General features: G+C 44.3%; 1 protein-coding gene across 2 annotated transcripts in view; it reads left to right on the top strand.

The window, feature by feature from the left end:
* Window positions 1-13,354, top strand: part of trip4 (thyroid hormone receptor interactor 4) — a 63,444-nt gene that overhangs the window by 7,748 nt on the left and 42,342 nt on the right. For both annotated transcript variants that reach the window (XM_072660964.1, XM_072660963.1), the window contains exon 11: window positions 392-483. In XM_072660964.1, coding sequence (XP_072517065.1) covers window positions 392-483 — 92 coding nt within the window. The remainder of the gene's footprint in view (window positions 1-391; window positions 484-13,354) is intronic.

Raw genomic sequence — 13,354 nt, 5'->3', positions numbered from 1 at the left:
CCAGTTTCCCTCTTTATGTCTACTCTGTTTATATTCTGTTGTTTTATTTATTCCATAATTGCTCTTTGGGTGTAACTGGGACCTTTTAGATCACAGTTTTGTTCCACCCCATGTACCACATGTGATGCAAATGGCAAAGTTTCCTTTATCCTTATCCGACACGGTACTTCTACCCTTTAAACCCTGTGTGTGTGTGTGGCTCACATTAAGTTAACTACATACATATACATTACCATAGTTATCTAATCAGCTCCTTGTTTATGATTTAGTATATTAAGGTATATATAAGGTACGTTTCGTTGAAGTGGAGTGCAGAGTAGACGTCTGGTTGTTAAGGAGTTAAATGAGCTGGTTAATTGATTCATTGGGGCTTTCTTTTGTAATTCCTCAGATTTGCAGTTTCCTAAAGAGTATCCCACCGGCTGCCTGCTTGGCTGCGTCAACATGACAGACTGTCTCTCCCAGGAGCAGTTCAGAGAGCAGGTTAGTCTCTTGCTGTCTGTTTTTTACCCCTCCCCCTCTCTCCCCCTTTTCCCTTTGCGTGCTCTCTCTCTCTCTCTCTCTCTCTCTCTCTCTCTCTCTCTCTCTCTCTCTCTCTTTCCTTTTTCTGTCTCATGTTATTTCTGTATATCGCTGTATATGTACACATCTGTACGTCTACCTCTTCATATATGTGCATACATATATTTGATCCACCCCACTTTCTCCTCTCACAGCCACCACTTCTTTTCCTTTCTCGAAACCCCCCTTTGTCTTTGGGAAATCCAAGCATAAACATGAGCGGTGGCGGCGCTTGAACAGTGTACATTAAGCGGTACGCAGCAGCTTGAAGGCACGCGCTCTGTCAGCCTCTGCTCCCCCTGCTGTCTTCTCGTGTAGCCTGCAGCACACTTCCTGCCTCATTTCCTGCTCTCCCTGTGTGAAATGGAGGTGTAATTGCTGCTGCTGAGGCCGCGCTTGGAATCCGAATGAGCCGTCTCTGTCTCTGTCTGTTTCCCCTCTATCCATCTCTTTCTCGCCCTCTCTCCCGCTTCCTTTCTCTTTGTCTTTGTCTTTTTTTTTTCCTTTTTTTAAGTCCCTCTAGACTTGCCTCTGCCTGCCTGTGTGTCTACAGCTCCCAAAGAGGCTGCGCGCAAAGTGTCCGAAAGCGGCATCAGTCGGAATAATACTGTAGCTTTGAGAGCATTGTGATTTTGGAAATGCTGCCTTAACGCTGTATGTTCCCCAAGTTCCCTCAGATTCCTCAGTGCCTTTGAACTTCCCTGCAGGTCTAGCCAGTCAGCCAGCAGATGGCGCAGTGCACCATCCTCTTAAGCCTGCTTCATGCGCTCCGTCTGCCATTTTGACTGCAGTCATGCCGAAGCAACCAGTCTAAATATTTCAGAGCCGGCTGATCCTCACATCCACATCCTCTTTGAGCCACTTCTTCTTTTTTTTTTTTTTTTTTCCTTCATGGATTTCCGGACGTTTTTGGCAAGCTCTCCTCCTCATTGTGTCCGTGCCGGGCGTTTAAAGGAGATTATATTTGGGTGCAATATGGCAGCCTCGCTCTGTCCTTGATTAATTATAAATCAATGAAGTCCGGCGCAGCCTCCCAGGCCTCTAATGTTTTTCCCTTTCATCCGGAGTAAATGTCGAGGTGCCTCAGCCTCCTTTTTCCGTCTGCCCAAAACCGTGGCCGCTCAGGAAAAGAGACAGCGGCTGACATTAAGGCGAGCGTGTACGGTTTGATGCTACATCTGCCCATGGTCAGAAAGGTGCACACATCTGGCACATGTCATGCCGCCAGATGGATACCTTTTGTTGTTGGGTGCATATGGCAAATTCCTCGATAGACTTCCCTTTGTGGTTCTTTCCACATCAAACATGTTACAATTAGGGCTGTGTATTGACGAGAACCTGGCAATACGTATGATGGTACAGGGGGTTACCATATAAAGTCTTACCATATGAAACTATTGCAATACTGTACGGAAGACGATACTGTGATTATTATTATATTGTATTAATCATTTATTTATTTATTGAAATATTTTTTTATCATCTGCATGAAATCTGAATAAAAATGTAAATATTTATGCAATCAGAAAAGTGAGATCTGGGCATTGCCATCTTGAGCACTTCAAATCCTGGCTCATGCCGCTTGCCATCAGCAGTCAGAGCCTGAGCACAATTGGCCTTGCTCTCTCAGGGTAGGTAGAAGTCTGTCTCTCTCTCTTCTCTTCTCTTTCTCTCTCTCTCTCTCTCTCTCTCTCTCTCTCTCTCTCTCTCTCCCTCTCTCTGACTCTCTCTCTCTCTCTCTCTCTCTCTCTCTGACTCTCTCTCTCCCCACATTTCTCCGAGCGCATTGGTTATCCGGTGTCGTTGCCCTACCGGCAGTTTTGAAAATAGCCGGTGGCTGGTTGCGCATGTGTTAGAGGAGGCATGGCTCAGTCCTTACCCTCCCAGTGCCAGGAGCATCAGCAGTTTAGAGCACAGGGCTATTAATGACAAGGTTGTGGGTTTGATACCCAGGCTCGGCAAGCTGCTACTGTTGGGCCTTTCGGCAAGGCCCTTCACCCTCTCTGCTCTCCGGGTGCTGCAGCAATGGCTGCCCACCACACTGGGCTCGTGTGCTCACTGTCACTGCGTGGTTTTGCGCACTAGTGTGTATGTAAGTGTGTGTTCACTACACAGATGGGTTCAAGGAGGAGGCCAGATTCCATCTGTGTCCAACACTGATGATCGTGAATATGGGTGTGTTTTTTGTCTTTAGGGGGAGAGTACCGATGAGTGGGTTGGGTAATCGTCTGTTTATTAAATAAAGGATGTAAAAATTATAATGGAAAAAAAAAAGCATAACATCGTGATGCTTCAGTATTTCTATCGATAATTTAGTACACCCCTAGTTGCAATGGAGGATCAGAATGTTTGGGATTAGCAGAATTGTCTTTGTTTCTTTCTAAATGTCTGCTGGGATGTCTGTGGATTAGGCTCCCAGTACGTGGCCCAAGAAACAGCCCTTTTGTCTGGCTGTTTGTTTTATTGGTTGGGGGGTTTGGGGGGTGGGGGGGGTTGGGGAGGGAGCCGGAATCGGCATGTGCAAACATCTGTGAGTGCCACTGCCAGCGTTTCCCACACCCTCTTAGTCACATTAGCTTTAATGAGATATTGACATAGACACTGTTGTCTAAATTATGTACACTCATTTTCTGCTGATGTATAAATAGCACTGATGAAATGTAATTGCTCCCTTTTATATCACTCAGAGGGTGATTATGCGATGACAGCGCCAGGGAGAGCCGCTCTTGCTTTTTTAAATTTATTTATTTATCTATAAATCTCCCTTCCTTTTTTTTTCTTGTCCTCTTCTACTCTTTTCTGGTCCTCCTAGCTAGACTGGAACGGCTGGGCCCTCCCAGACTCTCATCCCATAACCACTTCTTCACATCCCAGGGGCCTGAGTTGTCCGCCTGCGCTTAATAACACTGGAATCTGAACTGGAATCCTCTTTGCTCGTGTTTGCCTTGTTTTCTCAGTGCCGGCCTCTTTCTCCTTTTTTTTTGTCCCTCTCTCTCTCTCTCTCTCTCTCTCTCTCTCTCTCTCTCTCTCTCTCTCTCTCTCTCTCTCTCTCTCTCTCTCTCTCTCTCTTCCTCTGTCTCTCCGCTGATCCTTTTGGAGGGTCATAAAAGCCGGTGTGAAGGTGCAGGCTGCCATGCGCGCCCTTTTATCCGCTGCTGGAGTGCTGGCAGCTTGGAGGCAAGACCCTAAATCCAGTCTAGGGCTGGGGAGGGGGTTGGGTTGGGTTGGGGTGGGATGTGGTATTTGGGAGGAGGTGTGGGAGGGTGGGGTGGAGGTGGGGAGGAGTGAAAGAAGCAGGGCATAAATAAAGGCTTCCATAAAGCCTTGACGAGGAGTGTGGATCCCTCCATCCTGTCTTGCCCCTCCCCCCATCCCCCTATCTGAATGAGAATGAGGGGCTCGATCTCCCACCCACTCAAAGGGGGGAAAAAAGGCAGGGCTGAGCTGAGAACAGCAGTGCATAGCCCCTCTGGGAAGAAGGAGGGGAAGCTAGGGGTTTTTGGGATGGCTTAGACACACACATACGCACACACTCGCACACTTACACACACACACACTACATCCCATCTGTTTAGAGGTGCTTTAACAGTCTTGCCGCATTTATTACCAGCCGCAAAAGATATTGATCCGGCCCCGCATAGCCAGGATTAGTGGGAGGACTCCATCATCTGTCCTCTTGTCTTTGCTTTTCTTATTAGATATGCTCGCGAGTTAGCGTGCAGATATACAAGCCGAGCAGAGAAATCAGATTGACTCCACTGAGGTTATTGGATCCTGTGAGTGTACCCAAGCTTGCATTCAGACTCTAGTTTGATTTTCCGCAGTAGTAGTTTGTCTCCAACTGATTTGCTTCGCGTTGTTTGGCAAAGGATTTGTTTTTCCTGTCGGGAAGAGAAGAGTTGAAGATGATGCCTTCGGTGTTTCATTGTTTGTTGCTGTTGTTAAAACACGCCGTAAATGTGTAAACCAGTTCAGGTCAATCCCAGGTATTAAACTGATCCTGTTTAAAGGTGCTTCATATTCAGATTCTTTAAATGAATCCATAGAAGAACCACTTTTGGTTCCATAAAGCACCATGTTTGTGGTGTGAATGCGAGTGCTAAGAACCTTCACCTCAAGCAAAGCTTCTTTCAACCTTTAAAAGGTTCTTCACTCACCCACATCTCTATTACAACCATAAATTCTCTATGGACTTAAGTATTGGGACACCTGCTCATTCACAATCTTTTCAGAAATCAGTGATATTTAAATGCTTTTGTTGTATTAACTGTCTCTACTGTCCAGAGAAGAACTCCCAAGCTCATTGCAAATTGGCTGAAGCCCTGCCATCATTCCAGAGAACAGTTAGTTACACTGCTCCACAGCTCAATGAGACTTCTCCAGAGAGTCCTATTCTACTGGCAATACTTTTCTACAGGGACTAGACAATCTGTGTGTGTGTGTACATCTGCACATGTGTCATTCAAAGGGGTGTCCACGAATATTTGGACATGCGGTGTACCTGATTATACATGTGTAATAAGACATGGGTTAATTGCGTCCGTCAACACTGAAGTTGAGACACGTGTGTTTATATGAGCTGTAATGCATCTGTAAGAGCGACTACAGTGGTATTACATGGGTTTGTTAGGGTCTTTTTGTTAGTGTGTCGCTACAGAGACACTTATCAGAGACACAATATAAAGTGGGTGCCAAAAAATTATTGTAAATCAGCCAATCGGAGCAAATCAAATATATTTGTATGGCGCTTTTTACATCTGTCGTTGTCACAAATCAGCTTTACAGAATCAGGAATAAGAAAAGGACAAAAAATAAACAACATAAAAATACTTGGAAACCTAAGACTCCCAGTCAGCAGCCAGAGGCGACAGTGGCAAGGAGAAACTTCCTCAGAGCTGGAGGAAGAAACCTTGGGAGGAACTAAGGCTCAGAAGGGGGACCCGACCCGTCCTCCTCTGATCACAACTATTTAGAAATTATTGATAAAAGTTGCCATAAGACTGTTCTGCTGCTCAGGTGTGCAACTTTAATAATATATGAATTGTAATCATAATTTAATAATACCAATCATAATGTACTAATCATGGTTTAGTATAACTTTAATGTAAGAGTAATAAAATGAATGATAGTTAATAGTAGTAATAGTGAGCAGAACTAATCAAGGTATTCCTGAGACCACCAAAAAAGAAAAATGCTTGTTTCGTTGTAGAGCCATATAACGGGGTTGTAAATGCCCGTGGATTATCGTCTTATCTGGGCTCTTTTTTTGTGCCCTGATCAAAGGCTCAATAAATGCTCAATAAATGCTTAATAAATACTGAATAAATGCGTTCTGTGTCACCAAAACTGAAACTGGAAGGTTTTCCTGAGGCCTTCTTTCATAAAAAAAAAAAAAAAAGATCTATAGTTCAAATAAAAATGAAAGTAATAACACTGCTATTGTTCAGTGTCCGGATGATGAGCCTGCATATTTGAGTTTTTATAACCTGGCAGAGCAAGCGCACCATTGTACACCAATAAGAGTCCCCGCAAGAGACCCCTACCACTACATTCACACAACATGCTCTGAATAACAGCATCGGCTAAATGTGCTGAATGTGAAATGCGCAGGTAGGTAGACAGTAGCAGCAGGTTATTTATATCCACTGTGACTTATTTATGTTTCACACGGCGGAATGGGAATGATTGTACCACGATTTAATGCAGTACTCCTGACCAGGGCAGGTTTTAATCCTCTAATGGCTCTGAGCAACAATGAGAGAAAGGTCCATGCCGGTCCATGCCGGTCCATTTCAGTCCATTACTACAATCTCGGAAATGGGAATTGCCTGGGAGGAGTCTGTCCCTTCCTTTTCTGTGGGTTTTTTTTTTTTTTTTTTTTTTTGTAATCTTTTCTTCTTGCCCCATCAACTCTTATTAGGCATGAGGTAGGAAATATTGTTGACTGTCAAACACCTTCAGCACAAAGCAAACAGGCTGTGTGTCTGCCAAACCCAGATAATCCCCCTCCTCCCCAAACCCCCAACCCCCTCCAGCTTCCTCCTCCTCCTCCTCCTCCTCCTCTTCTTCTTTTTCTGGACAGCCATTCATCCCCACGCCTCGTACCGCTGCTTGCTATTCGGCTGCAGCTGATTGTATTGATCCAAGCCCAGAATGGAGCCTTCATATCTTTGTCAGTCTAAAGCCATTCTGCTGACTTGCCATGTCAGGGTGATTACAGACATGTCCATTTGTCTGTCAGCATGCTCTTTTTTTTCTGTTGTGGTCAGGCAGATACAAGCAGGAAGAAAGGCCCCCGTTTCCCTCTTGACCGTAGCTTGAGTGCTGTATTGATATGTATTGACTAATGCGTGTGAAGGTTGTTGGGCCAGGATGTCTCTCAGATGCTGCTGCTTGCGGATTGTGTGTGTGTGTGAGTGAGTGGATGCATTTAGTTATTTTTAAACATTTATTTGTTTGTTTGTTTATTTGTTTGTTTGTTTGTTAACAAATTTTTATATGTATTGAACATAGGGAGATCGGGTTGGGCGGGGACGGGGGGGAGGGGGTTGGGGGTTGGGGGTTGATTGGCATAAGGCTAAGCTAGGTTTCTTTTCAAGTTACAGTTTGTTTCATTTAGTGTTGTATAGCGCCCCCCTGAGGTCATTAATACAGTGTGCTAATTAATGAAGCGTTAACTAAGCGGTATAGTGTTAGTTAGCTTGTTCAATGTGTTTCCTCACACACACACACACACACACACAAAACGCTGACACATTGGCCACGTCCAATCCAAAATAAGCTACAGTTACCATGGTGATACTCCACTAAACCACTACAGCTCCCACAATACCATGTAGAGCCAATGATTAAATCTATATCACAGCTTAAGGCTTCCAGGTGCCACGTAAACTGTTGAAATGACCGTATTTCCCTTAATAGTGCGTACAATGTGTATTCCGAGGGGGGCACAGAACTATGACCACTCCACCATGCCAGTTTATCATGGGCGAAATGTGGCAACCACACAATGCTTAAGGCTAGTAATAGAATTACTAATATTGTTTACAAATTCATACATGCAGTTATTCAGTGTTCTAGAGGGACAGACACTAGAATAGACTAAAAAAAAAAGAATTAATAGACTCTGACTTTACTGGCCAAGAGTGGTTTACTAGGGCTGTTCCGATTCAGTGTAGCCTATTAAATTTTAGCCTTGATGCCCCCCCCCCTCCTCCTCTCTTCCCTGGGCTTGGGTTTCTCAAGTCTGGTAAAAACCAGTGAGCCTGTGTTTTCCCTTCTGATGTGTATTTAGGTCCAGTCTGGTTCAGCTCTCGTAGTCCAGTGAGTTTTCGAGGGAGTGGACGATGGAGAGAAGAGACGATTAAAGGCTAGCCTTGGGTAGTGCTAGCTTTTAGCCAAGCGTAGATCTTTGTGCAACCGATGGATAAGAATTGATCATAATACCAAGTATTAGCACTTATTCACAAAACCCCATTTGGTTTTCATCCCTGTTTTGGGCATTTCTTCTTTATTGATAAAGCAGCTTATCCACCCTGTTCAAGTGTGTGTGTGGGGTGGGGGTGGGTCCTTTTGTTTTTTATTTAAAGACTCTCCAGCTGTTAGTACCCAAATAGCGTTTGGTTCTTTGCAAAATTCTCAAAAATATGCTAAGTGGAAAACTCACTAACGAGGTCTTATTACTTTATTTATTATTATTAGCCATATTAAAGCATCATTATGTGAGAATTGACTCTTCTTATTTTTGCTCCTGTGCTCCTCTTACAGTCGGGAAGCAGAATTTGCACTTTGAGCAACCTAAAAAAAGCACATGCACATGCATTTCTGGACTTTTTAGAAGAGTTACAGAACCATCACTAAAAGTGAAAGAAGCATGTGGGCCGAGGCGGTAGAGCAATATTACAGGATTTTACACAATTATTTACAGTCCTATTTCTAGGGTTTTTCATTCCCGCTTCACCAAAGTTCCATACTGCAGTTTGCAGCGTGCCAAGCCCGGAGTAAAGGCGGTATTTTCACTAACACACTAACACACAGAGTCAGTGGATCATTCAGATGATTTTGAAGCTGTTATGTAAAGATGTAAATGCTGCATATAGTTACTTTAATTTAGTATATCAGTGCCCAACGTTAGTAACGAGACAGACTGGACCAATTCTGCTGCTGTATATTCTATTTTTGAAGAAAGGTTGGAAAGGACGTACACACTGGAATGTATAGTCCGTCAGTTTTTCAGTACACAGTCCCCTCTGCTGCAGTATTTTCTAGCTTGTGTGTGTGTGGTTGTACTTTTTCCCCATGAGCTCTCAGCTTCGCTGAACTGGGAGCGTGTTTGGACTCCAATAGAATCAAACGGTCGGGATCCTCTCTCTCCAGCAGACACAGTGGCCAGATTAGCAGAGGGTGGCTGCCCTTGTTAGTGTGGGTTAAAGGGCCAGCTGATGTCTGTGTTTCCTTGTGTGGTAATGTGATATTTATATGCTGAAAAGCCTCCCTCCGGAGGCAGAGGCACACCGAGTGGCCAGGCTGGCACCCTGCCAAGCCGAGACAGCCCTGTGTTGTTTTTTGGGTTTTTTTTTTTTTTTTTTTTCCTCCTCCCTTCTTCTCACTTTGCTTCTGCATGTTGAAGCTTTCGAACAGACCAGCTTCCGTTCTCTGTCTCTCTCTCTCTCTCTCTCTCTCTCTCTCTCTCTCTCTCTCTCTCTCTCTCTCTCTCTCTCTCTCTCTCTCTTTCTCGCTTTCTTTTGCTTGCCCCCCCACCAGCCCTTGTTTTTCCTGTCAGGCGCTGAGCGTGAGGATCCGCTTGTTAGGAATTCAATTTCTCCAGGAGCTGCCTTCATTATCTGCTTCGTTTAGGACAGGGAAGACACGCTTTAAGCAGCCAACAACATAAACACACACACAGATTAGTTTTGCTGCAGTGTCAGGACACAGAGTCACATAGTTATGCCCCTTATATTTCTATGCGTACAGTCTATATTACCTTTTACTTCTGTAGGTAATGTGTCTCATGTGTTGCATGTGCTGTACTGTATCGACAGAAGTCCACCGCTCTTCGTGTGTTGAATTTCCAGTCGTTATTTCCAGGCCAACGGGTTTCTGGAAGTTCTTTCTTTTTTCTGGGTGTATTTCTGAGACTGGATCTAAGAAAGATAAGGGCTGAAAAAGCAGAGCTGAAAGCTGATAAAGATCTTGGTCAATGATTCCCCGGTTGAATAAACAGTACTTAAAGCTTTCATCTTTGGGCCATTGAAGAATTGCGGGTACATTTTCATGTACGGGAAGATTTGATTCATCAGTCAACTCTGTTATCCTTAAACTATTTAAACCATTTAAACCAGTAACTGAATCAACATTTTCCACCATGTTGAAACTCCGGTTCTGTCCTCAAACTAGATTCCACACAGCACGTCTAAAAGCAACATTTAATGGATTTTCAACACAATATCCTTCAATAAAAATGGATGGGATATTACGATATACTGTTGGAGGACACTGGGAGGGTGAGGACACCTGCCTCCTCCAGCACCTCTTTTTGAATTGCCGTCGATGCAAGGTCACTACGCAACCAACATGCTCAGAGGAACGCGCCGGGTACCTAGCTCTGAAGTGTTGTGGAGAGATAACCCCATAACCCCAAGAGATTTACCACCCATAGACAGCATAGATAGACAGCTGTGCTCTTTCAGGCTCTGGCTGCTGATGGCATAGTGGAGGCGCCTTAGTCTGCTCTGAGCTTCTTTTTAAAGCTCTGTACAAAAGCTTCTTTATTCTCAGTGCATGTGCCACAGCACGCAATGTTTGTTTTCTGAGAACATGCATAAATCATGAGACAGGCAAAACTTTTACCCATAAATTATGTACCTTCCATACATTACACTACATGACATTGTGTTAGTCCTGTTTTCCTCTTTTTGGAACAACCAGTTTAGATATTTATGTCCCGGGAATGTAGAAAAACAAACACACACACACACACATATATATATATATACACACACACACACACACATACACATACACACACACACCCCTGTTTGCCATGCCGGGCGTTGTGCCATGGTGGAGAGGTCAGACAGCATGTGATTCTGCAGCACTGTGTAGAATGCAGCCAGCGGGGCACTGACGCACTGAGTGACAAGCCGAGCCAGCTACAGGTCGCCAGTGTGCTCGAAAGAATAAATAAGGCCATCTGCCAGACTGCATGACTGCAGCACTCGCTCTCAGTCCTGTCATGCGTTTGAAAGCATTGCCACTCTGCCTCACATGCGCTGTTTGTGGCTGTTAAAGGCCGCTGTTCAGAGCTACGCGGCTTGTCATGCGCTACAAATGGAGCCTTTTGACTGCAGCAGGAGGCAGGGAACTCGTCATTAATAAGTAGTCTGTTGTGCCAGTATTTACCCAGCGTGCAAATCATATGATTTTCTGGTGCATTTAATGAAGTGCAGCGAAGAGCCATGCGCTCATGTGCATTACATATAGGAGGCAAATGGGAATGTGCCACCCTGACACCCATAGAAGATCCCCCATATTTACTGCTATTATTTTAAGGAGTGTCACACTGTATTTTCCTTGGCTTAGTTGAATAGTGAGAGGTCAGAACATGAAAGCGACAAACTGTGAACCTCCAACACCGCTGTTCCTTCTTCAAAAGAACATCCAGCAGAGCCAAAGCCGAGCTGGAAAACAGGCCAGTTCCAAAACCCCAAAACTGTGACATCACAGTCTTGGCTCCTAGTAGCTACGCCCTTGAAGCAGTAAAACTTCAGCGAGGAAAATATGGTGGTGTTCATACTGGAGAGCAGCTCATCACCTTCAGACTCGGCTAGAGCTGGGAATACACAGGTTGCCATGTGAACCAGGCCTTGTGACCGTGGCTTTTCCTGTGCTAGTGTCCACAGATGGGGAGCTTGTGCCATGAAGGCCAACAGGGATTGGTGCTAGGCTAAAAAAAAAAATGCTAACAGTAGGCCACCATCCTTTTACCATTTCTTTTCTCCATCATCTGCTCCCTCCCTGCTCCTATATGCTCAATGCTCCTCTTTGGCAAATATAAATGAACCCCTTAATGCAGGAAGTCTTATTACACACTACAGCGTATTTACAGGGACCTCTGTACAAACTGGTGGGGCTATTCTCTGGTTATAGAAATAATGGAGCGCTATTGGCCCGCTGGTGGGCCGGTGGTGTTTTAAGGGGTTAAGAAAACCAGAGCTTTCAGAAAACTGTAATGTAATTTGTAGACAGAATCAATTCAGTGGTTTTCAGTGGTCTGCAGTACTAAAGGCATTTTCAGTACTGCTGGAAGTGTAGAGTGTAATGGTTGGTAATGGTTGGTGTAGTGCAACAGATAACACCACTAGCTGCTAGTGAGCTACCACACCATGTGGGAGACCAGGGTTCGATTCCCGGTCTGGGTGACTATGCTGCGCTACACCAATAAGAGTCTTTGGGCAAGACTCCTAACACTACACTGGCCCTCCTCTGAAATACGAGTAACGTTGTAAGTCGCTCTGGATAAGAGCGTCAGCTAAATGCCGTAAATGTAAATGTAGAGTAGGGTCACTTGTTTAACATACGAGGCGTTGTTCAATGTTGTTTAATGGTTTTGAGGTCTAAACCCTATGTTTGGGTATTAGGATTGGTCATTCTGGTCATTCCACTGCTAAATCTACTGCACAAATGTAGTTAAGCAGTACCATGCTTTAATAATTATGTAATGCTATTTATTTTTATAGCTATAGTAGCAGCTTGGTTGTTAATATTGCAGATATAAACCCTGATCTGGACCGGTTCGCTTGATGTGGGACGACGGGGCCCGTTTCTTCTCATTGAAGTCATTTTCATTGAAGTGAATTAATGATAAAGCTGCAGGCTGCACTAGCGTTAATGGCAGCCTTAACGTTCTTAATGTCTTTAATGCCTTTGTTCCGTTGCCTTGAACAAATTCCTTTCAATGCCCTTCAGTTAAGGAGTGTTTTATCAAGGTGATCTAAGCCATGATTATTTACTTAGAGTGCCAACTGCTCTGCAGTCACCTTACAAGGCTTTTCACACAATTATTACTAGCACATGTAATTGCAAATTATGCAGGCCTTCTCACAGGAATGTGTGCCTGTTTGCGTGGAGAGGCAGCGTATAGGGAGTCATAGTAACAGCCCACACTTCATTCTTGCAGTAGGTTAATCCGCTGAATGATTCACCGATGTGAATAGGAGCTCTTAAAACGGGTTGCTTAAGGCAGCAGGCTTAACCGTTTCTTCTCAAAAGATGTTCTGCTTTGGCTGTTGGCGCAGTTTCTCAGTGCTTAAGTTAGTGACTGATGCCTAATTTGCGTGGAATGTAATGAACCAGATATGGGGATCTGAAAAGGAGACTCTGGTGAGGCTGGGTGATATAGCAAAAATGTAATAAATACAGTAATGTGGAAAAATTAGGACACTGGGACATTAGGACTGCTTTCCCGCACCCATTAATGAGACAGTAAGCACTTAATTTTATAGATCTTAGTAAATTTAATGAAAAGGAAAAACTACAATGTCGCATTGACATAAGTATTCAGACACTTTACTCAGTACTTAGTAGAAGCACCCCACAGCCTCCAGTCTTCTTGATTTGCACACCTGGATTTGGGGGATTTTCTGTTTTTCTTATCTTCAGATCCTCTCAAGCAATGTCTGGTTGGATGGAAGGCCTCTCCCTAGATTTTTGATTGGGTTCTAGTCAGGGCTCTGGCTGGGCCACTCGGGGACTTAATGTTGTCTTGGCTGTGTGTGTAGGGTCGTTGTCTTGT

The sequence above is a fragment of the Salminus brasiliensis genome, chromosome 17 (assembly GCF_030463535.1).
Source record: "Salminus brasiliensis chromosome 17, fSalBra1.hap2, whole genome shotgun sequence".
In the NCBI taxonomy this organism is placed as follows: Eukaryota; Metazoa; Chordata; class Actinopteri; order Characiformes; family Bryconidae; genus Salminus; species Salminus brasiliensis.
This window is presented reverse-complemented; position numbering and strand designations above follow the sequence as displayed.